Source organism: Meriones unguiculatus, chromosome 3 (assembly GCF_030254825.1).
Source record: "Meriones unguiculatus strain TT.TT164.6M chromosome 3, Bangor_MerUng_6.1, whole genome shotgun sequence".
Lineage (NCBI taxonomy): Eukaryota > Metazoa > Chordata > Mammalia > Rodentia > Muridae > Meriones > Meriones unguiculatus.
In genome coordinates this window covers 130,350,624-130,377,791 of record NC_083351.1, presented here as the reverse complement: position 1 = coordinate 130,377,791, position 27,168 = coordinate 130,350,624, and the positions used below count along the sequence as shown (strand labels likewise).

The 27,168-nt window shown below is 37.1% G+C and overlaps 1 protein-coding gene across 3 annotated transcripts; it reads right to left on the bottom strand.

Moving 5' to 3' along the window:
- Nucleotides 1–257: 257 nt before the first annotated feature.
- On the bottom strand, nucleotides 258–19,381 carry LOC110541020 (zinc finger protein 431-like). 3 transcript variants are annotated; one of them, XM_060380540.1, is made up of 5 exons: nucleotides 19,249–19,379; nucleotides 13,217–13,402; nucleotides 5,191–5,317; nucleotides 4,867–4,927; nucleotides 258–3,732 (listed from the first exon to the last, which is right to left on the bottom strand). In XM_060380540.1, the coding sequence occupies exons 1-5, from the start codon at nucleotides 19,249–19,251 to the stop codon at nucleotides 2,085–2,087; spliced, it is 2,025 nt and encodes a 674-aa protein (XP_060236523.1). In that variant the 5' UTR covers nucleotides 19,252–19,379; the 3' UTR covers nucleotides 258–2,084. The 3 variants fall into 3 exon arrangements, with proteins under 3 accessions (XP_060236523.1, XP_060236522.1, XP_060236524.1); XM_060380539.1 differs by having other exon boundaries at nucleotides 13,217–13,417; nucleotides 19,249–19,373; XM_060380541.1 differs by lacking the exon at nucleotides 13,217–13,402 and having other exon boundaries at nucleotides 19,249–19,381.
- Between the last annotated feature and the right edge of the window lie 7,787 nt (nucleotides 19,382–27,168).

Genomic DNA, 27,168 nt, shown 5'->3' with positions numbered 1-27,168 from the left:
CTTTACGACTTTGGTTACATTCATAGTATTTATCTCCAGTATGTATTCTTTATGTATTAAATCATAGTGACCTGCAAAGTCTTTCCCACATTGATTACAGGCATATAGTTTATCTCCAGTATGCATTCTTTTGTGCATTAGAAAATCACTGTGATGTACAAAGGCCTCACCATGTTGATTGCCAAGATGCTAAGCCTTCATCTTCCAAAGAATCAGAAGGATTCAGTCTTCTTGGAAACAACAGACACTCTGCCAGCTAGTTTCATTTATTTTATTCAAACATTATACAAGGTTAATTGGGGTTGGGAAAGATTCAAACTACCAAAGTTATTTTGCCTTTGCTGCCTTTAAGAGCAGAAAACCCACAAGTAAGAACTCCACATTTGCCAGGAGCATCTTAGGACCAAGGACAGTACAGCTGCAAGTTACCATGTAGCACCAAGTGCAGATTTTCCAGAGAGACAACATTTCTTCAATGTTCACTCTCGAGACAATTTCTCAGCCTCTACTGTCTAATCCAAATAAAGCAAAAGGTCTGCTGCAAAATTTTACACAAACACAGAAACAAAGGTTTAAAATTTTACTTTTAAAATATTTTAAAGCCAGTCAAAAGCATCAATACAATCATGTGGAAGGCATCTCTATAGTATGAATTTTTACGCCTTTGAGGACTACTGTAAGGTGAAAAGTTTTTATCACATTGATTATATCTGTAAGGTTTCTCTCCAGTATGTATTCTTTTGCATATATGGAGACTACTGTGACATTTACTATTGTGACAAGCCAAGTGTTTAACATATTGATTATATACTAAAGATGTTACACTTGTATCAACTTTTTTGTGATATAAAAAACTAACTTGATGTGCAAAATCATTACCACACATAACATTCATAGTGTTGGTTACTCTCCAATATGTATTATTTCATGATTTTGATATGACTATGATATGCAAAAGCCTTTACCACATTGATTACATTCATAGGGTTCACTCCAATATATGTTCTTTCATGTATTTGGAAACTGCTCTGATATGCAAGGCTTTGACTACGTTGACTACATGTATCAGGATATTTGAGCACATTGTGAACCCCTGGATTGTGTTCTGGAAAAACCTGTTTCTAGTTGAGGTTGGCTCATCCCTAGCATACATCTTTAATCCAAGAGCTTTCTAGAAACAAGATTAAATAACATCAACCAAGGGTCAAGAGGCAGATCAATCAACCAGTTAACAGGGAGTAAACATAAGAAAACAAGAGAAAGTAGAAAGGAGGGACATTGAGTTGGAAGGTGATAAAGAGCATGGAACAGGAGGAAGACATTTTCTTTTCTTCTGGGATGCTGGATGAGTAGGAAAGTCAGCTGTGTGTTTTCTCTGCCTCTCTGAGCTAAGAGGCTGTTACCCCAGCATCTGGCTCCTGAGTCTTCATTGGTCAAATTGAACATTTGGGATTTTTACTTTTTTTTTTTTTTTTAAAAAATTGCATTGGTGGGGTTTCACTCAGGTATGTATTCTTTTATGTATTTCGAAGCTACTTCATTGTAAAAATGCTTCATTATTGTTTAGTGCTCATTGTGCGTGCCAAAATATAGAGAGAAGCTCACCAAGATGCTATGCTTTCATTTTCCAAAGGAGAAGAGGAGTTCAGGCTTATTGGAAAAGACTTGATACCCAGCTAGTTCACCCCACTTAAATTAATCAAGCCTCATACAAGGTAACTGGGGCTGGGAAAAGTTCCACCTACCCAAGTTATCTTCCTCTTTCCATCCATGAGAGCAGACAGCCTGCACAAATTTGAATCCTAGCCATAATCAAAAAAAGAACACCAGGTTACCTAGGAGTGTCTTAGGACCAAGTTCTGTGCAGCTACAAGCTCCCACGCAGAACCAAGTGCAGATTCTCCAAAGAGACATTCCTTGAAAGTTTAAACAATCTCAAAACAATTTCTCAGCATCAACTTATTAATCCAAATATAGCAAAGGCTTTCCTAAAACATTTTACTCAATGCTAGAATAAAGGCTTTACTATACATTTTACTTAAAGCCAGGCATAAAGGCTTTACTTTACATGCCATTACACTTGATCACATTATTTTATATTTGTAAGGTTTCTGTACAGTATGGTTTCTTTCATGCCTTTGAAGTTGAGTGTGATGTGCAAAGGCTTTTCTACACTGATTACATACATAAGGTTTTTCTCCACTATGTGTTCTTTTATGTATTAGGAGATAACTATGGCGTGTAAACGCTTTAGAACACTGATCACATTCATAGGATTTCTCTCCAGTATGTGTTTTTTTGTGTATTAGTAGGTAACTCTGACATATAAAGGCTTTAGCACACTGATCACATTCATAGGGTTTCTCTCCAGTATGTGATCTTTTATGTATCAGGAGATAACTATGACATGTAAAGGCTTTACCACATTGATCACATTCATAGGGTTTCTCACCAGTATGTGTTCTTTCATGTATCAGGAGATAACGCTGACGTGTAAAGGCTTTTCCACATTGTTTGCATTCATAGGGTTTCTCTCCAGTATGTGTTCTTTTATGTATTTGGAGATTACTGTAACTTGCAAATGATTTACCACATTGATTACATGAATATGGTTTCTCTCCATTATGCATATTTACATGCCTTTTAAGATGACTGTGACGTGCAAAAGCTTTACCACATTGATTACATGCATAAGGTTTCTCTCCAGTATGTGTTCTTTTATGTTGTTGGAGACTACTGTGATATGCAAAAGCTTTACCACATTGACTACATTCATAAGGTTTCTCTCCAGTATGTATTCTTTTATGTATTAGGAGCTGACTCTGACATGAAAAGGCTTTAACACATTGATCACATTCATAGTGTTTCTCTGCAGTATGTGTTCTTTTATGTGTCAGGAGAAAACTGTGACATGCAAAGGCTTTATCACACTGATCACATTCATAGTGCTTCTCTGCACTATGTGTTCTTTTATGTGTTAGAAGAAAACTGTTACATGCAAAGGCTTTACCACACTGATTACATTCATAAGGCTTCTCGCCAGTATGTATCCTTTTATGTACTGAAAGATAATAGTGACGTGTAAAGCCTTTCCCACATTCATTACATTCATAGGGTTTCTCTCCAGTATGTGTTCTTTTATGTTTTTGGAGACTACTGTGACATGCAAAGGCTTTAGCACATTGGTCACATTCATAAGGTTTCTCTCCAGTATGTGTTCTTTTATGTTGTTGGAGATTACTATGATGTGCAAAGGCTTTACCACACTGATTGCATACATACGGTTTCTCTCCAGTATGAATTCTTTCATGACTGTGAAGACGACTGTGACGTGCAAAGGCTTTCCCACATTGATCACATTCATAAGGTTTCTCTCCAGTATGTGTTCTTTTATGTATTTGGAGACTACTATGTTGTGAAAAGGCTTTCTCACATTGATTACATTTGAAGGGTTTCTCTCCACTATGAATTCTTTTATGATTTTGAAGACTACAGTACCACGAAAAGGCTTTCCCACACTGATTACACTCATAGGGTTTTTCTCCAGTATGAATTCTTTCATGACACTGAAGATGACTGTGACGTGCAAAGGCTTTCCCACACTGATTACATTCATAACTTTTCTCTCTAGTACGTGTTCTTTTATTCATTCGGAGATGATGGTATTGTGAAAAGGCTTTATCATATCGAATACATTTGTAGGGTTTCTTATTAGTATGACTTCGTTCATGCCTGTAAAGACAATTGAAACATTTGAAAGGTTTATCACATTTATTACACTGAGGAACCTTTTTATCTGTGTCAGTTAATTTTACAATTTGGTCTAATTGTAAAGAGGAATCAGATATGAAGGTTTTATCACTTAGTTTACACTGAGGCTGTTCCCCTTCACTATGGCCTGTTTTTCATCTTTGAAGATACAAGTGATAGCAAGAGCATTTATTACATGGCTTACACTTACAGCATCCCAATTGTATATGAAGTGATTCACAAATTTGAAGAGAATTAGAATTTAGAGCTTTACCATACTTAATGCATTCATAAATTTTCCATCAAAATGTGCCATACAACATTTGAAAAGTGAGCCAGAACAAACAGAAGAATTTTCAGATTTCTAGCACTCACAGGGATTTACTGCAGTGCGAGGTTATGGACATATTCCCAACGAAGTTGAAAAACCAATTAACTGTAAACTTGTATCACATTCAAAAAGCCTATCCTAACTTGGAATTATCACATATCTTCTACTTGCTCTGGGAGAGACAGAGTTACTTTATTTCTTTCATCATCATGTACGCATACATGCCTTGTAGCCATTGTGACATATGATATATCAATGAAAGGAAGAATAACAAATCACATTGCAGTCACACCCTTTGACCTTTGCTTCTCATAGATATGTGATAAAAGCATTAAAGTTTCTCCACAACAACCTGCTTGATTTCTATAAACTGCCCCTCTCATGAAACTTAGCAATATTCCTACAAGTATATGGGTATCACCAGCTTTATTATGCACTATGTGCTTATTAGAAGGTTTGGACATACACTTAACAGTTATTCGATGTGTACAACTTTTGCAATATCTGAGTGGTACAAGACTAAGTGGATTGTCAGATCTACAGTGTAGCTCTAACGGTGCTATGATTCAAATGGTGATACCTGTAAAGACATTGTTTCCACATCTCCTTTTTTGTAAACACAAATCAGATACCTGATATTGAGGTGCATGGTTTTGTGAGAACTCAGTAATCACCAATACAATTAGAGCTCTGCTTATTTACACTGTTTCTTTTCCTTAAATCTTCCAGAACACGCTAAAATTTCCTCAGAGGCATATTTGTATCATCTTGCATATGATAATTACCTTCCATGTCTTCTAGAACTTTGACAATTTTCTTCAATATTGTTGTCTTCCCAATTATAGCCTAAAATATAGTGCCAGAAAACATACAATGTATTATTGGAAATTATGCAAAATTTAAGTTACTATCTTCAGTTAACCTTAGACTCATGCCTGATTTATTTACCTCATTCTTCCTTCTTCGCAGTTGAAATTATAGAAGAGTATCAACAACAAAAAAACAGCTGTCCTTTATTTTAAAAAGGAAAGAAAGGGTTGGAGAGATAACTCAGCTGCTAGAGGCTGGGCTCACAACCATAAAAAGGGAAGGAAAATTCACAGTCTTACCTATAGCAGTGAGGTTCCTATAGGTCTCTAGCATCACATCTTTGTAGAGACTCTTCTGGGAAGGATCCAGCAAAGCCCACTCTTGCTCAGTGAAGTTCACATGCACATCATCATAGGTCACTCCATCCTAATCATGTAGAAAACAGAAAGCATGATAGGGACAACATTGGTGATGTATACTTCATTAATAATATATTCATATACTTCTGGTTCTTCCCCAATTATTACCTGACATAGGAATTCTAACAAAATTACAAAGTCATTTTAGAAGGAAACTTAATAATGAGGTTCACCTCTGTCATTTCTGTACCCTTTGAATAGGATATAGCCTTGCAAGAGAAATGCTAAACAACAAAAATAAAAGAGGCAATCAAACAGATCAATAGTATTGAGCAAACATCAGAGAAATTGTCTGAACAATTACTAATCACAAAAAACAATGAGCAAGATGGTCTATTGGCTCATGCCTTTAATCCCTACACTCAAAGGCAGAAGTATCTCATTGAGTTAGATGTCAGCCTGGTCTATTCAGTGAGTTCAAATACAGCCAGTGGTACATATTAAAACCATTTCGATCCTCCAAAAATCAACCAATCAAACAAAAAAGGTAGAAACAACTCAGAGGTTTTTCCTTAAGTTCCTAAAAAGAACTATATATCTACTCCATTTCTGTATTCATCCTCCAGAAATCTCAGGTGCCCCAGTTAAAACAGTAACATTAATAAGATCTTACTAAAAGGGAATTCATGTTTAAACTGTTATAAATGGACAGATGAAATTATAAATATTGGTGCTAAGTTGCCAACATAGAGCAGGAGCTTTGGCTTAACAGTGAAGAGCTCTTGCTGGACCTGAAAATAAAAACACTCAATTGCCAGTACTTACATGGCTAAACATAACTATCCATTATTCCAAGCAGTTAAGGAGGTCTGAGACCAATGTCTGAATATGGTGAGGACCAGGCACAATGAGGTGTATACTCATGCATACAGGTAAAATACTCATATGCATTCCAACAAAATTTAATAAGAACACACAACAGTTAGGAAGAATGTCACGCACCTGTAATCCAGTGACTCAGTAGGCTCAGGTAGTATTAATGTCATGAGTACATGCTATCCTGGGAAATAGAATGATACTCTCTGCCAAATTTTAAAATTCAAGATGTGGGTGAAGCTCAGCACAACAGCATATGCTTGACATGTACAAAATTTTACTTTCAGGCCAATAACATAAAAGCAAAAGCTAAAACAAAAACAAATGACAGGCATATTGGCCCACTTGTAGTCTCAGCAAGCAAGAGCCAGAATGAGAAGGATCTTTCAGTTCAAGGTGTGGCTGGTCTATAAGCCTACTTTGAGGACAGTGTGGGCTACACAGAGAAACATACGTCATCAAAAACATAAAAACAAAATTCAAAATATAAAAAATTAGGCTAGCAAAATATCATACCACTGAATAAAAATTGTTTCTACTGTATCTTATGTAACATAGGAATAGAATTTATAGTGACTTACAGAATTTATGGTGAAGGCAGGACAGCATGAAAAAGAAGCTGAATAAATAGTTTCAATCACATGATATTAGACACAAAGAACAGGAAATGGGTTGAGTCTATGGACACTCAAATCCCATCCCCAATGAGGAATTTCATCTAAAAAAGTTTTTCCTGCAAAAGCTCTCATAAGCTCCCCAAAGAGAACCATGATGAGTGTTCAAAGACATAATCCTGTCTGGGAGCTTTGTGATTCAAACAACTATATTCTGATTCTTGTCATTATAGTCTCATAGTCATCCCAAGATGAAAATGTATTTAGTCTATCTCCCAGCGATCTCCTAGTTGACAACAGCCCCTACACTGTCCAAGTGTCCAAAGTCTCTTTTGATACTCTAGGAAATCACTGGACTGTCACATCTTATAAAATAACAAAACAAGTTATATTTTCAACAGACAATGGTATGGAATACCTTTTTCCAACTGAGTAGAGAGGAATGGGTACATAGTGAGGGAAGACTGGACCAACACAAGAAACCCAACAGGACAAACACCAAACCCTGAAGTTCTGTCTCAGGCACATGAAGCTTCAGTTTCAAAGGGCTTAGATGACGCTTTCACTGCAACCTTCTCATACATCTATTGGTTTGGTTACTTCCACTCCCTATGCGCAGCATCACATCAACCATTTAAGTAGCAAAACAGAAATATTGATGATTGCAACAAATGGAAAACAAAGATTTATCAAGAAACAAGAAGAAGCAAGCCTTAAAGGGTAAGAAGAGGAAACTGTCAACAGAAACTTCTCAAATCAACAAAAACTCAAGTAACTCATAACACAATGTAGTAGAATTTCAGAAGAGAAAAAATAGGTAAAGCGTCATCATTTCCTAGAGAAACAATCATAGAAGTAGATTATAAGTATTAGAATCATACAACAGATGTCACCACTGGAAAAAAAATGATAAACAAAAACAGACCTGTAAATATAACATTAATTTAACTAACAAATACAAGATTATAATCAAAATCAAAGAAATCACCTATCAGTACTCATTCTGAGCACACTGGTTCTGTCTTTTTCCTATAATAGAAAATAGATTGGGAGTGGAGGGGGCTGGCTATTTTACTAAAATTGGAAAAATTAAGAATGCTAATGCTTCAGTTTTGGAGAAAGCAGTTTTGACTACGAAAAGTATCTCATTATCTTATGATTAAGAAAAAGATGTCTATTAGCATCACTTAGAAAGCATTTTGTTTCCTATAATTGATGATTGTATTTAAGCCTGCAGCAGACTGAGGAAATGCAAATTTTAAAAACCAAAGACAAGATAAAAGATTTAAAAGAAAAAAAAAAGGATCATTTGTATTTTACAAGTAAAGCAACTTCTTTTTCTCTAATTGCTTAAGTCATAAAAGCAGTTCTGAAAATAAGTCTATCCCATTTTTATATTTATGTTTGTATGGGGAAACAGAATGTTGTCCATGTGTGTACAGATGACACAACAGAAAAGAGGGTGTCTGATCTCCTGCATCTCAAGCAGTAGGTGCTTATGAGCCTCCAGACGTGGGTGCTGGTATCTGAACTTAGGTCTATCCCCAAGAATAATACTTCCTGAGTGACCTGCTTAGCCCACATAGTAATTTTCCTTAATTTTATATAATTAAGAAAAGTGTTTTACAGATTAACAACAAAAATCAAAATAAAGAACAAAGTAAAAAAAAAAATTCCTGAGAAGTTGATCATCAGTATTAAGATGTAGGGTAAGAGACCAGGTATGATGCTTGTGGACCATCCCCCCTCTCTGTTATCTGAGATCCAATACTTAGGGTTGCCCCTAGTGCCGTATCTCTCTCTTTCCCTTTCCACACCCACTGCAGATACTACAGAACATCCTGAAAAATATGAGGGGCAGCTTCATTTCCTCCTGTCCACACTTCCTGTGCATCCAATGGACCATTCCCACCCAACCTTCCTTTCCTGCCTCATCTTAGTGTCTTAGCACCTACTTGGGTAGACACCCCTTGCTCAACCACATGCCATGCCTTCCAAAAGACCAGGTAGGCTGTCTACAGGTCTACCACACTATCTGTTACCCCAGACCTAATTTTCACAGTTGCCCCTAGTACTGGAATAGCACACCAGAGGCAGCATTCCTTCCCCTTGGCCATACCTCCTTAGATACCTAAGATCCCTAATATCATCTGAATACAAATGGAAGAAAGAATCTCAATCATTAAAGATACAATAGAAGGAAGGAAAATGTTAAATCTAAAAATTTCATGGTACAAAACAACCTGGAACTCTGGAACATTATGAGAAGCCCAAACCCACAATTAATTGGAATAGAGGAAGGAGAATACTAGCTTAAAGGTCCAGAAAATATTTACAACAAAATCACAGAAGAGAATTTCCCTAACTTAAAGAAGGAGATGCCTATCAAGGTACAAGAAGCGTACAAAATCACCAAATAATAAAAGATAGTCCCCTTATCACATAATAATTAAAACACTAAACATACAGAACAAAGAAAGAATATTAAAAGGTGCAAAAAAAAAAAGAAAAGAAAAAAGAAAAAAAGACCAAGTGAGATATAAAAGCAGATCTCTTATAATTACATCTGGTTTCTCAATGGAGACTCTAAAAGCCAGAAGGGTATGAACACATGTGCTGCAAATTCTAAAAAACCACTGATGCCAGCTCAGATTACTATATCCAGAACACTTTCAATAATCATAAATAAAGAAATTAAAGACATTCCATAAGGTTAAATTTAAACAAAATCTATCTAGAAATACAGAAGGTGCAACAATGAAAACTACAACCTAAGAATGCTAAATACATACATGAACACAGAGGAAATAAATAATCTCATAATAAGAAAAAATAAGGAAGGGAAGCATGTGTGTGCACGTGCACACACACCCACACCCACACCACTACTGCCTTCTCTAGCAAAAAAATAATAGGAATTAACAGTCACTGCTCATTTCAATATCAATGGCCTTAATTCTCCAATTAAAAAACACACAAACACACAAAGATTAACACAATGGGAGTGAAAAGAAGATCCATTCTTTCACTTCATACAAGAAAACCAGTTCAATGTCAAACATATTCCTAACCTCAGGGTAAAGGAGTATCCAAGCAAATGGACCTAGAAAGCAAGCTGGTGTGAGTATTTAAATATCTAACAAAATAGACTTCAAACAAAAATTAATAAAAAGAGATGGGGAAGCACACTACATAGCTATCAAAAAGAATAAAAATCTACAAAAGAACCTTCCAATACTTACATTTATGTCCCAAACATAATAATTCCCACAGATGTAAAAAAAACACTTCTGCAGCTTAAATCACACAGTGATGTTCATGAACTGAGAGTGGGAGACTTCAATATCTTCCTCTCACCAATGGACAGGTTCTCCAGACAGAAACTAAGCAGAGAAATACTTGAGCTAACTGATGTTAACAAACAAATGAACATAACTGAGTTTACAGAACAATTCACCCACACACAAAAGAGTATACCTTCTTCTCAGCACCTCATGGATTTTTTTTAAAGTCACCAAATACTTGAACACAAAACAAGTCTAAAAAGATTTTTAAAAAATTAAAATAACCTCCTGTGTCCTATCAGACCACCATGGATTAAAGCTCCATTTCACTAACAATAGAAACAACGTAAAGCTTACAAAGTCATGGAAACTGAGCAACTTTTTACAGAATAAAAAGTGAATTAAGACAGGAATAAATAAAGATATCAAAGACTTTCTAGAATTTGATGAAAACAAATACACAGCATAATCAAACTTATGGTATAAAAATAGTGTTAAGAGGACAGTTTATAGCACTAAGTGCCTACATTTATAAAAATGACCAATCTCATAGTAGCAAGTTAACAGCACACCTGAAAACTCAAAGTAGTAAGCATACCCAAAGGGAGGAGACAGGAAGAAACCATCTAATTAGGAGTTAAACTAAATAAAATAATAATAATAATTACAAAGAATAAAACACAGAATAGGTTCTTTTAGAAAAATTCATAAAATAGAGAAACCCATTTCCAAATTAACTGAAGGACAGAAAGAGAATACCCAAAGTAATAAAATCAGAAATGAAATAGACAATGGGGATTTCTGAGATTCAGTACACATTTTAAAATCCTACACTCCAGCTATTTAGAAAATTTGGTTCTCAATAGGTACTACATTACCAAAGTTAAAATAGAATAACATAAACAATGTAAATAAACATATAACCCTTAGTGAAATAGAAGACATCATGAAAAGTTCTGAACAAAAGAGGCCAGTGCAAGTGGAGGTTGAGACTCAAGTTTGGACAGAGTTCAGGGAATCTTATCAAAGAAGGGACAGATAGAAAGACCTGGAAGGGTCTGGAGCTCTACAAGGAGAACAACAGAACCAAAAAAAAAAATGAGCCAAGGTATCTTTTCTGAGACTGATACTCCAACCAAGGACAATTCATGGGATAACCTAGAACCCCTGCACAGATGTAGCCCGTGGCAGCTCAGTATCTAAATGGGCTCCTTAGCAAGGGACACAGGGCTGACTCTAACATGAAAACAGTGGCTAGCTCTTTGATCACCTTCTCCTGAGGCAGGGCAGCCTTACTAGGCCCAGAGGAACACTATGAAAGACAGTCATGATGAGACCTGATAGGCTAGGGTCAGATTTGAGGGGAGGAGGTCCCTCCTTATCAGTGTACTGGGGAAGGGGCTTGGGAGGAGATGAGGGAGGGAGCAGGGGTGAGACTGGGAAGGGACAAGAGTGGGGGCTACAGCTGGGATACAAAGTAAATAAATTGTAATAAATAAGAAAATATTGAAAATAAATAAATTTTAAAAAAGAGCCCATGCCAGGATCGTTTTAACTCAGAATTCAAATAGACTTTCAAAGAAGACTTAACACCAATAGTACTCACAGTATTCCACAAAATAGAAACAGAGGTAACCTTATCCAATTCATTTTATTAAGCTAAGGTTATCCTGATACCCAAAGCACATAAGGACTCAACAAAGTCCAATTTTCTTCATGAACATAGATGCAAAAATACTCAATAAAATTCTGCAAACTCATTTCAAGAACACATCAAAAGATCACCCACATTGATCAATATGCTTCATCTTAAAGATTCATGGATGGTTCAACACATGAAAATTAGTAAGTGTAATTTACTAACCAAGTAAACTGACCAGAATAAATCACAGCATCATCCCACTAGACACCAAACAAGCCTTCCTCAAAAGCCAATACCACTTCATGAAAAAAGTCTTGGAGAGATTAAGAGCTACAAGGGACATATCTAAACTTAATGAAGAAAATTTATGGAAATCGTATCGCCAACATCAAATGAAATACAGAAAAGCTCAAATCAATTGACTAAAATCAGAAATAAAACAAGGGTGTCCACTCTCACAACGTCTATTCAATATAGTACTTAAAGTTCTAGCTAGGGCAAAAATACAATGAAAAATGATCACAGGCATATAATTTGAAAAGGAAAAAGTTCAAACTGTTGTGGGTTTTAATATTTAGGATTGATTAATCTTTTGTTAAGCAACGGTTATTCCTAAAGCAGCTGTATACCCAAATCATGACACAGAGACCAGGATTTACTTAATTAACCTAGAGCACAATGCTGGGCAATAGTTACTCCATCCTAAACCCCCAAACCCACATCGTTTCCTACCATTCAGATTATACTTGCTTTTAGTAATATCTTGGGTCTGGTGCATCCTTCCTCATGGTTCCAAATCCTCTCCTGCCCACTTCTCTCTCTTCCTCCTCTCCCTGACTTCCTTCTCCTCCCCTCCAGACCAGGACATCCCACCCTATTCTCTCCATTGCACAACACTGGCTGGATATTTAATTGACAATATAGAGAACAAACAATGGCATGTTTACACCAACTTGAGACAGGTGATACTTAGAATAAGCATCACACTGCAATGTCCTGATTGAAATCAGGTAGTGGGTAGAGAAATCAGCATTTGAATAAACAAGAGAACATTATTCAAGAATATTATACTAACATTTCAAACTTTAAGTCCAATAAAAGGCTTCTTTACTTTCAATACAATAATAATTATAAAATTATGAGAACTATTAGGTAAAATTTATATGTGCATTAAGCACCTTAGGAGAAAGTATCTGATCATTCTATCTATCATGACACGTTTAGAGTTCTATACTGAAATTAACTTCATCCTTATTGGTATTACCTATATGTAAGCATTTTCTTAAATTCTAAACAACTTAAGCTTAATTGTGAAACTGTAAGTATTTGGTCTTCAAGCCCACCACAGACTTGAGAAGGAATAAAATTAGTTACTGGAGTAAAAAGGAAGTGCATGTTAGCAGCTTCCAAAAAATAAAAAGTTGACAAAGACAGTTTGCTGCCTGAACAGTCACCCATAACTCTATGTGGAAGCATCATCTTCAGCCTTCTGGCTCACTATTTTGACAGACATATGTGAAGCAGGAACTATTTATTTAGGACTTGCTTACCCTGTCTTGGCAGAGTTTCAGCAGTTGACTTGTCCTGCACTTAAGCTTGCCCATTTCTGGCAAATTCTGTCTGTCGTGAAGTAAGGGTATTCCTTTTTTTACCCAGTTAGCATGTTTGCCACGTTTGAAGCCATCTCCATATGGAGGTTCTTCCATGCTCATATTTTCTTTGAGGTAGGTGGGGTGCTGCCAGGAAAAGACCTGTCTCATTGTCAGAATTTTTAAAATAATAAAGACATTTTAAAATGCCATATTCTGTAGGTCTCTGAAGTTTTTGAAGACTTACCTACCTTTATGTAATCAACCTGTCTACAAAATCATTTCTATTTGTTAAACCTAGAAGGTATACGCCTGTGATAAATTAGGCTAGTGTCTGACATGAATATGTATTGATTAACTAGCAGTTAACTTGCATTTCCTAATAGCCTAAACAGTTTGTAATAAGAGTTTAAAAGTATTGGAAGTAACCTTGAATTTGTATCAATATACTAAAATTTACCAATGTATTAAAAATAGACTTATTTTTGCATCAATATACAAAATCCCATACTGAAGTTAAAATTAACCTTATTTCAGAATAACAAATAAAACCTTAATTTGAGTAGATTCAATAATCTACCTTTTGTCTTATTATTTCTGTAAGATATCTCTATATTCCCCTTTCTTTTCAACCCCTTTCTCCTTATCTAAGAAAAAAAAAGAGAAAAGAAAAAGGAAAAGAGAGGAATCCCTGAGTCTAACCTTGTTTTCTCTCTGAATAAGATCATTAATAATTTATAACCATCTCCCAATGACAATAAACATTCATAGCCATAGTAAACAACCAAAAACCTACCCAACCACATTTAAGGAAAATTGGATGTATTTCTCATGAATTTCTTCTAGCTGACATTTTGGACAAGCAGAAATTCTGTCAGGGGGACCAAAGGAGATTGGGAAAAATTGTTAATTAAGCAAGCATTAACATTTGTGTTCCAGTCTTTGAATGTTGAAAGTTTTCAGGCCTTACAGGAGCCCTGTTTGGAACAGTTTAAAATGCTGGACCAATTGAAATTAGCAGCTTTCTTCAAAGCTCTCTTGAGAGCAGGCTTTGAGGAGAAGCAGTAATTGAAGCAGTTGAGGCAGGAACAAGCAGAATGCTGGAACATGCAAGATGCTGGAACAGATGTGTCAATGTCTCAGCATGCTGGAAGGATGAATTCTGTCAGGTTTGATCCAGCATCTGTTTTTGTTCTGTAAACATGTAATTTCTCACAAGCATTATACAGTTCTAAACTTATAAATGTATGAGATGTGCAGGAAGAAACTAAACTGTAAGCCAATTTAATCTATGTCAATTAAAAGAATGGCATAATAAATTCAGAGGTTATTATAGCTAAGGATTTATTGGCCATGTATTGTTGGGAGTTCTGGCTAGAGACATTCTTTATGTCTCAGTTTCAGAGTTGTTTCCATGTAAAGGATCAGCAATACAAGTTATCATTATCATTGAACATACAATCAATATCATGTTGAAATCAAAGCAAGCTTGTATAGATCAAAATGTCTTTTTTGGCTCTTGGGAACCTGTTGTATTAGGCCTAGCTGCTACATATCTCCTGAGAAGGCCTCCCATTAGAGAGACAAGCTGGTTGCCTTGAGAAATAGAAAAGGCATGTTTTAAGTAAATTTTATATAAACTTTTAAATTTAGAGTTTAAGCATACCCTAGTCATCTTGTACCTGTTTAGAGGTTTAGGCCTATGCTTTTATATATGTTATATCTATTTTTGTCCTATTCCTTTTTTTATGTAGAATGGGCAGTTATTCCTTAATAGCCAAACTTTATATAAGCTCCCTTTTACCTTTAGCATTTAAGCATACCCTGGGCATCTTGTACCTGAATTTTTTTTTACATTGGTTGTGGCTATTCTTTTGCTTCGCCTATTTTATACAGAATGGGCAATAATGCCTATATAGTCAAACTTTATGTAAACTCCCTTTTACTTTCAGCATTTAAGGATATCCTAGGCATTGAGTTACTCTAACACATTTTATATTATTTGAGACTATTGTGAAGGGTGTTGTTTCCCTGATTTCTTTCTCAGTCCGTTTGTCATTTTTATATGGGAAGGCTACCATTTTTGTTTGCGTTATTCTTTTATCTAGCCACTTTCCGGAAAGTGTTTATCAGAGGAATTCGGTAATAGAATTTAGGGGTCACTTACATATACTCTGAAATCATCTGCCAATTAGGATACTTTGATGTTGGTATATTCTTGTGGAATGTACTCCTGTTCATTTAAATGCTGTTTTCTCTACCCCACTATTTGGTTTCAATGTGGTCATTGCATTGTGATGCTTAGAATAAGTATCGACTGTTTCAAGTTTGTATGAACATGCCATCATTTGTTCTCTGTTATTGTTAATTAAACCACCAGCTAGTGCTGTGCAATGGAGAGAGTAGGGTGGGACATCCTGGTCCAGAGGGAAGGAGAAGGAAGCCAGGGGAAGAAGGAGGAAAGAGAGTCAGAGATAGGCAGGATAGGACTTGGAACCATGAAGAGAGACAAACTGGACCTAAAATATGACTAAAAGTAAGTAAAATGGGTAAATCTGAATGATAGCAAACTATGTGGGCTTGGAGGTTTACGATGGAGTTACTATTGCCCAGCATTGTGCTCTAGGTTAAATATATAAATCCTAGTCTCTGTGTGGTGATTTGTTTATAGAGGTGGTTTAGGAATAACTGCTGCTTAAGTAAAAGATAAATCAACAATAGATTAAATAACCCAAAACAAATGGTACCCAACTAATCTAAGTATCCACACCCTTTCAATAATACTTTATCATAATTTGGTGGGGGGAAATAAAATTCAAGCAATAAAACCCAAACTTAAAACCTAAAAACTCCCAGGTCAATTATTGACTCTTTAAGAGAGACTCTAAAACAGGCCCAGGAGCAAAAGACAGCATACTGTGGGCAAAACTGAGACTTAACATAACAAATCTAGAGGGGTACACAAGCATGGCTTTCTTATATTCTGGCTGGCTCAGCTCAACTCAGCAATAACAGCAGCCATGGCTGGAAAGAAAGGAACTGGAGGCAGACAGAACTCTAGATAGAGCTTGGCCTAAAACTGCATCTAAAATTAAAAATGCCATGACAGAGGATGTTTTAATCCCTTTTGGGCTTTGTTTTGGTTGTCATAGTCATGGATCTGGTGCAACATGTTTAAAGGGGATGGCTCTTATACAAGCCTTCTCCAAGAAAGTTCAAGGAGAAAATGAGGAAAAGCCAAGGAATGGAGTACTAAGTTACAGACAATAGAAAGGGCACTCTTCCTAAAAGAAATTAGATTAATAGCAGCTACAATTCAAAGCTCTCTGGCTGCAAGATGCTTGTCAGATCTTTCTGGTATGGGTCTGTGGAGTCACTGTAACAACAACTAAATTCAATTAAAAACAACCAACTGGGCCTTGCTTGTTACAGCCTAAACTGTCACAACTGAACTTAAAATTTAAAACCTTAAAATTTTCTTGTCTCTTTGCTTGATTTTCCTTTAAAGGCTTTGAGTTACAATGATACCAATTTGAGAAAAAAAAAATATTTGAACAAGTTGGTGAAGGCACATTCCTTTAATCCCAACACAAAGTGAAAAGAAACAGGCAGATCTCTGAGTTCCAGATCAGCCTAATTTACATAATAAAAGCAGGAAGGCAACTCCTGCTGTTTAGTCACTTGCAGAGCTAGCCTAGGATTCAAAATGACAAAATTTTCCTCATGGGTACTAGGTAAATTCTTTTTTCTTAATAATAGATGTTATGTCCTTACTGATCTAAAGGTTGGATTCACTTCAATTTTAGGTTTATATAAGGAGAGATGATGTCAAACTCCTCTAAAAAGGCCAGCCAATCTCAAAAACTGGCACCTCCACAGAACTGGTACAAAAGGGCATTTTGGCTTAAGGAATATGTTCTGTTGATCAATGTAAGAACTCAAATTTAGGCTGGGAGACAAACATGCAAACTGCATGTCTCCCACATCAAAGAAACTTTTAAATGTTGACTAGATAAAGGTGTCATATTGCTCTGAGGCTGGCTTATCTTTTCAAATGTGAGAAATTTTCACAGTGAGGGGTGAGGGGCAAATGTCAGTCATGCCTGATGCAAAAAAGACACAGGGGGCTTTCAGGTGGCAAAGTACATGCTGGCCTATTTTAAGTCCTAGAAACTCAAATATTAAAATTCGTATGTTAAAAAAAGGCTGAACCATCCCTCCCATATCAAAAAAGGTGCAAGCCAAAGAATAGCCACAACCAATGTAAAAATCCAAGTACAAGATGCCTATGGTATGCTTAAATGCTAAATGTAAAAAGGAGCCTATATAAAGTTTGGCTATAAAGGCATAACTGCCATTCTGTATAGAAAGGGGGATAAGACAAAAATAGCTACAACATATATAAAAACCTAGGCCTATACCTCCAAACAGGTACAAGATGCCTATGGTATGCTTAAACTCAAAATTAAAAATGAGTTTACATAAATTTTACTTAAAACATGCCTTTTCTATTGCTTAAGGAAACCAGCTTGTCTCTCTAATGGGAGGCCTTCTCTCAAGAGATAGGTAACAGCTTGAACTAATACAACAGGTGCCTAAGAGCCAAAAATATATATTTTAATCTATATAGCCTTGCTTTGATTTCAACATCATAATGATTGTATGTTCAATAATAATGTTAACTTATATTGCTAATCTCTTTACATGGTAACAACTCTGAAACTGACTGAGACATAAAACACAATATGTCTCCAGCCAAAACTTCAACAATACGTGGTCAATAAATTCTTGGCTACAATAACTTCAAAATTTATTATGCCACTCCTTCATTGGCATAAATAAAAGTGGTTTACAGTTTAGTTTCATCCTGCACATCTCATAAATTTATAATTTTAATAATTATAAAATTTATAATTTTATAATAGAACTGTATAATGCTTGTGAAAAGGTGTATGTCTGCTGAACAAAAGGACTGGACACTGGAGACACTGGATCAAAACTGACAAAAATCCTCCTTCCAGCATGCTGAGACATTGACATATCTGTTCCAGCATCTTGCATGTTCCAGCATTCTGCTTGTTTCTGACTCAGCTGCTTCAATTGCTGTTTCTTCTCAAAGCCTGCTCCCAAGAAAGCTTTGAAGAAAGCTATTAATCTCAATTGTTCCAGCATTTTAGATTGTTCCAAACAGGACTCATATTAAGCCTGAAAATTCTCAACATTCAAAGACTGGAACACAAATGTTAATGCTTGCTTAATTAACAATTTTTCCCAATTTCCTTTGGGCCCCATGACAGGATTTCTGCTTGTCCAAATGTCAGCTAGAAGAAATTCTAGAAATGGGAAAGACATCTAATTTCCTTTAATGGGGGTTGGGTAGGTTTTTTGTTGTTTTCTGTGGCTATGAATGTTTATTGTCATTGGGAGATGGTTATAAATTATTAATGATCTTATTCAGAGAGAAAACAAGGTTAGACTCAGGGATTTCTCTCTTTTCATTTTTCTTTTCTCTATCTTTCTTAGATAAGGAAAAATGGGGGGGTAAAAGAAAGAAAGGGGAATACAGGGATATCTTACAGGAATAATATAATTATGCTACCCAACAGATGTGATGCTATTTACAACTTCCTCCAAAATTAACTCCATTTATGACCTCAAAATTAAGTCCTGATGGATCTTAAACTGAAATGCTAAGTGCCAACAGCAGAACTTCTAGCAGATGCTAGAGACACTAAGCTTCTCCGAGTTTGGTGCCCTGCTCAGGATGTTTCTAAACACAAGCCTCTGTTCCAAACACTTTGGGCAGTTGCAGCTCCCATAATGAAGTTATTGCGATGGCACCGCAGGGACCCTGGAGCAAACAACCACAAGGAACCTCACAAGTGCCTGCATCTGGCTTCCTATTCCCACCCAGGCCGGGGAGACCCACCACCCCAGCTCCTGCTGCTCAGCCGTTTGTTCTTCCCTGTTAGGAACAGTAACCCTGTGCTCACCATGTCTTGGTTCCGATGTCTCCTGATCTCCCCTCACAATACCCAGCAACAGCGCTCAGAGCAGGTTAGACCAATCATTTGAGCTTGCTCGGCAATGAAGGTAAACAGCAACACGGCCCCGGAAATGCCCTCCTCCTCTTCTTACTGGATGGTTCGCCTACGGGTTCTGATTGGCCAGTGAGTATTGAGTGACATGAGCACGTCCTTTAGGGTTAGGGAGTGCTGAAGGGACAGAGCATTAAGATTACTGACACAGGCTTCTAGTACAGGGTCAGACCTTTTCCAGATATATATATATATACAAATATATATATATATATATATATATATATATTTGTACTTGCGTTCCAGGAGCACTGCGTCTGACCGCTAAGAGCAGACTTGTCGGTTTCAGCACTCAGCCCTGGTGAGGACGGACCACCCCAACCCCTGCTGCTCATTCCCTGTTCCTCCCCTTTGTGGGCAGTGACACTCCTCACAGCACAGAAACTTCAGAGCTTGCCTCAGCTCCCACCATAGCTTTCAGCAGACACTTGCCCTCCTTCCTGCTGTAATCGAGGAGGATAACTTGCAGTTAATCAATTAATTTGCAGCGGAGTGAACAATCTGTACCACAAGTGTAAAGGTGTCACGAATATTAACAGTTAAAGAGAGATTTTAGGAAATGAAGCAAGCTTTTTTTTTTTTTTGTGACCTTATGCTGGGGTTAGATAAACTGGAGCTTCTTTTCATTCTTTTCATTTGCTAGGTATGAAACTCTCCACAAGCCTGGGAGAAAAGCAGAAAACAGATGACAAACACCATGGAGCACAGCACTATTGTTAGCCAGCACATTTTCCTCAGTGGGAAGGTGGAAAAACAACAACAAAAACCCACAGCTAACTTAGGAAAGGTTCTCTAGATGAACAGAACTGGTGCATCGTTCTATGTATGTAGAAAGTGGCTGTATTAGAATGGCTCACAGGCTGTGGTCTACCTAGTCAAACAATGACTGTCTACCAAGAGAAAGTTAAGGACTAAAAGAGAGGTTCAGTCCATGTAGCTGGATGTCTCAGCTGGTCTTCTGTACATACCAGAATTATGAAGAAGGAGGCTCTATTGCCAGAGGGGGGAAAGTGGTCATGCTAAGCAGAGTAGGGCAAGCAGAAAAATAGAAAGAGCTACCATCTTCAATGTCCTTTATGTATGTAGGCTGCCACCAGAAGCTCTGGTCTAGATTACAGATGGAGCTTATCACCTCAAAAGATCCAATTGAAAGAAAGGATTTTCCACTTCAAAAACAATAATTAAGAAAAATACCCTAGATTACCCAACTGCTGGGGTTTTAGTCAATTGAAGTAATGTAAATACAGTAATTTGGTTTCATAATAAGTTTAGTTCTTTATTCAGATTTTTTTTTTCTGATCTGTGGACCTGAGAAATGGCCAGTTGAGGAAATCATTTAGAATTGATGACCTCCCTACTTATTGGTAATGTCAACTACAGCCATACCAGGGAAGTTTTCACCCTCTTTCTTGTTCCTCCCTTTAGTGCTGTGACTACGCCTGCTTTACTGTTGGCAAGTGAACTCAATTCTTACACAGGTCCCTCTTCATTTGTAAGTGCTCCATAAGAGCCAGAGAGTTTGGAGGACACTGATGCACTAGTTTAATTTTCCTTTTTACTGACTAGTCAAGGCCCAGCTTGGAAAGAGATACAGGACTCTTTCCTAGCATGTGGCAATAGAGGATTAGGTCTTAAAAGCAATTCTCAATTGCAGAGCATGAGGCAAGCCTAGGCTTCAGGAGACATTGTTCTAAACAGAAATAAATGATTAACAGCACTTGTGAGAAAAGGAAAGAAATTCTTAATCACTGGGAAACATTGGAGACAAGAAACAAGTAAGAGATGAGAGCAGTAATGCATTTAAAGAAAATCAAATGGGTGGGACTGGGAGGAGATGAGGGAGGGGGCTACAGTAGGATACAAAGTGAATAATAATGATAACTAAAAAGTTTTAAAAAGAAATAAGCAAAAAAACAAAAAAAAAAAAAAGGAATAAGAAACCAGCTGAGCTGCCTGGTAGTGGTTAGAACACCTGAGACACTCGGAAGGGACACTCTTCAACTTGTTGAGGTAACATAGGCTGTGCAGCATGCTCCAGTTTCCCAGCTTTTGTGAGCTGTCACTATGCTGGAATTAGTTTGCTGATACAGCTGTCTCTGTGTCATTTGTACTTCTGTAAGTAATTGTTCATTGATATTCCTATAGGTAACCCCAATAAAACTCATGGCTCTTCAAAAAAAAAAAAAAAAAAAAAACAAAGTTAAAAACTGAAACCAATAATTGGCTGTTAAAACTATAAATGTAATAGAAAAAAACCACATAGCTGTACTGACTGTGAAGAAGATAAGGCCATTTCCTGGAAGAAGGAATGGCATCAGTAAGATAAGTTTTGACCTTACTCATGTGTGCAATGTTAGCTGCTGAGACATATAACCTGACATAGCTATAGTCAAAGGCCTGTGCCTTAACTTACTGAGCTGAGTTTGTCAGGAATGATTGTATGTATCTTCTTAGCACAGTGCCATAATCGTAAATTCAGTACTCATTGGCTGAAGCAAGCCTTCCCAAATTGTACACACAACAATATGGTCTATCTTCATTCAAATAACATAATACAGCATCACCACTCCCTCCAGTAATCAGGTTCTTTTTCATACTGGTGACAACAGCAGCTGATTGCCTACACTGTTTCTTCTGTGTACACAATAAACTATCCCTCATCTTCTGGTCTGAAGGCAGAAACTATGCTCCTCATGCAAATCTTTTGCCCCTTACTACAATGACTACATGACACAACTGGGTAATTTTGAATATGGGGTGGTGGTGGTGGTAAGGGCCTTTACCTCAAGAATTTAGTTGGTTTAATCAAGAGGACAGCAATGCTATTACCCTGGGTAGCAACAGGTGGAGTCAACATAGGAGACATTGTCTCAGAAACATTTTTCTAAAACGCTGGAGGTGCAACTGTTCTAGAATGCTTATCAATTTCCAGGGAGAAATCACTCCACACACTTAAGAGTTCAATAAAAAAAAAAAAATCTCTTTAATGATAGCATGCATCCAGCTCTGGCTAATATTCTAGGAGGGCCAGCAAGAACAGATTGTGCATTGCACATATGCTGTCAACCTTACTCTTTTAGGTACAGGTCCCAGGTTGCACTTTAGATAATTAAATAGGGCAAGGAGACTGCAAGTGTAGCCACTGAGTCAGATGGAAATTTACAGAGCAAATCTACCTGTTCGATCATGATATATGATGTAAAAGATAGAATTAAAGGATATGGCAATGACACCGTTCTCACACATACCAAAGACAGAGAACACAAACACAGAAAGAATCTAGAAAAAGTCACCTAACAGCACTGTGGTTACTGTTCTTACATGAACAGCTCTGCTCTGATCTATTCTAACTTCAGAATGAGGCTCCTTTTCCTTCTGAGCAAGCTGGATCAGAGAAAGGCCACAGATGCATTTTAAGTAGCTCCACCTGCTGTCTGTCTGTGTTACTGCTGTGGCATTACCATACAGAATTCCACTTTGAAGTTTCTTTTAAAATAACTTATTTAATTTTATGTTCATTAGTGTGAGGTGTCAAATCACTTGGAATTGGGGACACATACAGTTGTAAGCTGCCATGTGGGTGCTGGGAATTGAACCTGGTTCCTTTGGAAGAGCAGACAGTGCTCTTAACCTCTTAACCACAGAGCCATCTCTCCAGGTACTTTTTTTTTTTTTTTTAACATGTATAAATGTTTTGCCTGCACGGTCTCTGTGAAGTACCTGAGGAGGCCAGAAGAGGGCATTAGATCCTTTGGAATTGAAGTAACAGAGCTCTTTAACAACCATGTGGTTTCTGGGATTGGAATCTGTGTCCTATGGGAGAATATCCAGTGCTCATAACTGCTAAGCATCTCTCTAGCTGCTTTTTAAATTTAGAATATATTTTTATACAGTTGAACTAAAATATATTACAACAGTTTTTGCAGTATTTACCTTTTCAAATTTATCTAATATTTATTCCTAATAATGACATGTGAGGTGGGAGCTGTGAGATGGGAGCTGCTACCTCAGTGAGGTGACTTTGTTTTCCTAACTGTATTCAAAATATCTATTTTCAAGATTGATTCTACAACTAAATTTCTAGTTTATCAGAAATTTTTTTTTTCTATCTGCGTCCTTTTACCTAGCCAGTCTACCTTTCTCTTTAGCTCCTCCAAATCCATGAGGGCTCCTTAGCTCTCTTTCTTCGAATCTTGTTTCACCAGCCAGCTGCTGCTTTGTGGTTTCTGTAAGCCCAGTGAGATAATCTCTGTCTCTTACCTGGAGCTTCTTCCATGAAGGTTTTTCAAAACAAGAGAGAGGGGGAATAGGGAGAGGGGTGGAGAAGGAGGGAGGATTGGAGGGAAGGGAAGAGCTAGAGAGCAGGAAGGGGGAGATGGAGAAAGAGAGTGGGAGGGGGAAAGAAAGACAGAGGGAGATAGATAGTGAGAGGGAGAGAGAGAGAGAGAGAGAGAGAGAGAGAGAGAGAGAGGGAGAGAGAGAGAGAGAGAACCCAAATAGTACATGGACCAAGATGTCCAAGTGCTATAAAAAAAGAAGTCTCTAGCTTCTCCACTATACTCTTGGCAGGCTGAACCTAGTCACCCTCAAAGTGGAGGGGTTTGCAAGAAAGTCAGTATGGGAACAATCCTTTTCACTTCGCCCTTGGAGCCACACAAGGTGACCTGGATGAGGTCACATTGCCTATTATCACTGAGCAAAGACCATAAAACTTCTCTCAAACAATTTGTCTTAAAATAGGCAGAAATGTCCATTCTATAGCCTTCTTATCGATGGAGGCTTTCAAAGACACAGCAAAACTGAATCTTTTTAGAATACACCTAACTTTATCTGACAAGAGTACTCTTTCTAAGTTTGCATACTTTGCTAAAAATTAGGTTTTCTATAAACCATATTCAAATATTCTGCAACAACTCCTGCCTTCCTTGTCCTCTCTCCATCCCAAATTGTTCCCAGCCAATTTCTTCCTTGTTATGCATGTGTGAACATGTATGCTGAATGAAACTTGCTGAATCCATTTCTATTGGTTGTGCATATATGGTTTTAAGACTAACCACCTTGCATTATATAACCAAATAGGGAATCATCTTTGTCTGAGGCTAATTCTCCCATTTGCAGAAGAGTTCTACTCTTTAATTAGCAATAGGATTTGGGGAGTGCAAATCATCCACAGATCACTAGGAAACCAAGGAGTGTTAAACTCACAGGGGCCTCTTCTCAATGAAGGAGATAAAACATCTGCATTCAGTCCAAAAGGCAGAGAGTGTGTTTTATAATTCACCTGGAGACATTTCTGCTGCTTGTGGAGGCAGACCTTACCTACCTTTTGCTATAGAGGCAGACCTCACCCAAGTTCCCCAGAATGATTATCCCAAACTCTTCTCTCCCATTCTTAAGGGAAATGTTCCATGTACTTTATGACCTACTAACCATTATGCTGTTGGGGAGAGACCACATTAACTTCCAGGAATTTTAGCTATAGAACCATCATGGTCACATCTAATTTGGGAAAGAGTTCCTTTGTAGTCACACCTTAGGCTTTATTATGCACCTGCAATTGGACTGATTGGACTGATTATTGTCTGGAAATCTTTCCCCAAGTTGTGCTGTGTTTTAATATGCTGGCAGTGATTTTTCTGGTATTGGAATCCCCCAAGCCTGATTCAGGTTGACAATGTCAATCTTCATGATGTTTTCATTCTTGTCTCATAGCGTCATTTGCTTTCTTGTCTAATACCTACAGGAATGCTCTGAACAGAAGTCTGACAATCAAGTGACTCAGAAGGCTTTGGATAATAAATATATCAGGAATAGAAAAATTGGGGTGGAAAATTCCTCAGAAGCTAAAGCACCCATGTTTCATTTCCAGTACATAAAGCACTACAGTCTGTAACTCCACTTTAGGGATTCTGACAATATCTGGCCTCCCTGGCCAACAGGCATGACACAATCAAGAAAAATACTCATATAATTAAAACAACGATGAAAATTCTCTTTGAGGAGATAGATAGATAGGTAAATACATAGATAGATAGATAGACAGAAAGACAGAGACAACTTATACAATAAAACTTATTGTTCAGGTTGAGCATGATTGTACATTTTTTAAAAATTCCAGGACTCAGAACTCAGAGTCAGGAAGATCACTGTAAGTTTGAGGAAACAATGTGCTACATAGTCAACACACACACACACACACACACACACACACACACACAACACACACACACAGAGACATGTAGGAAATGAAGAATGAAATTACATAGATAAAAAGGAGCATTGGAGGACTGATACGATGCAATACATCTTAAAGCCATTTCTGCTGTTTGCCAACAGTGCCTAACAATAAAATGATTTTCAAAGATGAACATTGCCAAACATGGTAGTACTTATTATTAATCCCTTCACTTTGGATGTTAATTCTTAACTCATGTCTGCTAATCTGAAACCACACTAATCTACAAAATCACTTCCATAATATAACCCCTCTCAAATGGACCTAAAAATGTGGTCAAATTTCTTGTGGTATCAAAAGCCAGGAGCAACCACTGAAATATTTTATGGCAAAATTTTATTTTAGAGCTGGGCCAAACTTTTAGTCTCCTCTGAAGTGGAAGAGAGATGTGGTCCTGATTGAAAGCAGGGCAGCCTTTTTATATTACAGCTCAAGGTAAGTTACATAGCAAGTGATTAAAAATTAGAACCTTTTCCTTTTAGTAATTTCATTTATTATCAACCAGTTCTCCAAAAATACCATGAACAGCAGAAACAATTTGTGATGTACAAATCACAAGATTATGGAGGAAGAGCAAGTAAAAAAAAAAAAGTTTACCTTTAACTTGGAATCAAGTTTCAACATTAAGTTTAATTAGAAAAGAAAGAAAAAATGGAGTCAGCTGTCCGGTCACAAATATAATTTACATTTATGTTCTTTGTTTGAGACAGGGTCTCATTTAGAACCCCAGTTACCATGATTCACTAAGTACACTCTAATGAACAATACACATTGAATCTGTAATGAATATCAATATGTGTTTAATCCTATGCCTCTGGACCACCATTCCTAGCATCATAGTCTTCTACAAAAGAGGAAATAAGTCAGTTGATATCTGACTGGTTAGGAGTAAAGAAGAATGTTCTTAACAGGATTACTTCTTCATTAAAGTCTGACCGTATAAATCTGGGATCACTCCTACCCTGAAAATCATGGCACTGAATCTAACTGCTCTAGAGCTATATTTAGAAAAAAATCTTTCCTGGTTTCTGTAATGGAAGAATGATTTTCTGTGTTCTGATCATGCACAGCACACTTCTGTTTAGTGACCTCTCAGTGCTGTCACAAAACACACCATGGACTAGGCACATTATAATTGAAAGCATTACATTGGGCTTATAATTCCAAAGATGGCGTGATGGCAGCATAAAGATGTGGCAGCAAGAATAGCTGAGAGATCACATTTTCAATCTCAGACAGGAGGTGGAAAACACATTGGACATGGTCAGAGGCTTTTAAAGGCTCCAACTGCTTCCATATGATGCACCTCCTTCAAAAAGGCCACACCTCTATTGCTTTTTAAACAGTTGCACCAACTGGAAAACAAGTATTCCAACATATGAAACTATGGGAGCCATTCCATTTTAACCACCACATCTTTCTCCAATTCTTTTATTTAATTTTTATTTTTTAAATATTAGTTACAGTCTGTTAACTTTGTATCCCTGCTATATCCCACTCCCTCTTTCCTTCCCAATCCCACCCTCCCACCCTCATCTCCTCCCTGCCCCTTTGCAAGTCCACTGATAAGGGAGAGCCTC

Coding starts and splice junctions, on each gene's coding strand:
- LOC110541020 (XM_060380539.1), bottom strand. Junction 4,928..5,190: donor TAGGAACCTCACTGCTATAG/GTAAGACTGTGA, acceptor ACTATATTTTAG/GCTATAATTGGGAAGACAAC. Junction 3,733..4,866: donor AGTTCTAGAAGACATGGAAG/GTAATTATCATA, acceptor TTGTCTTTACAG/GCATGAACGAAGTCATACTA.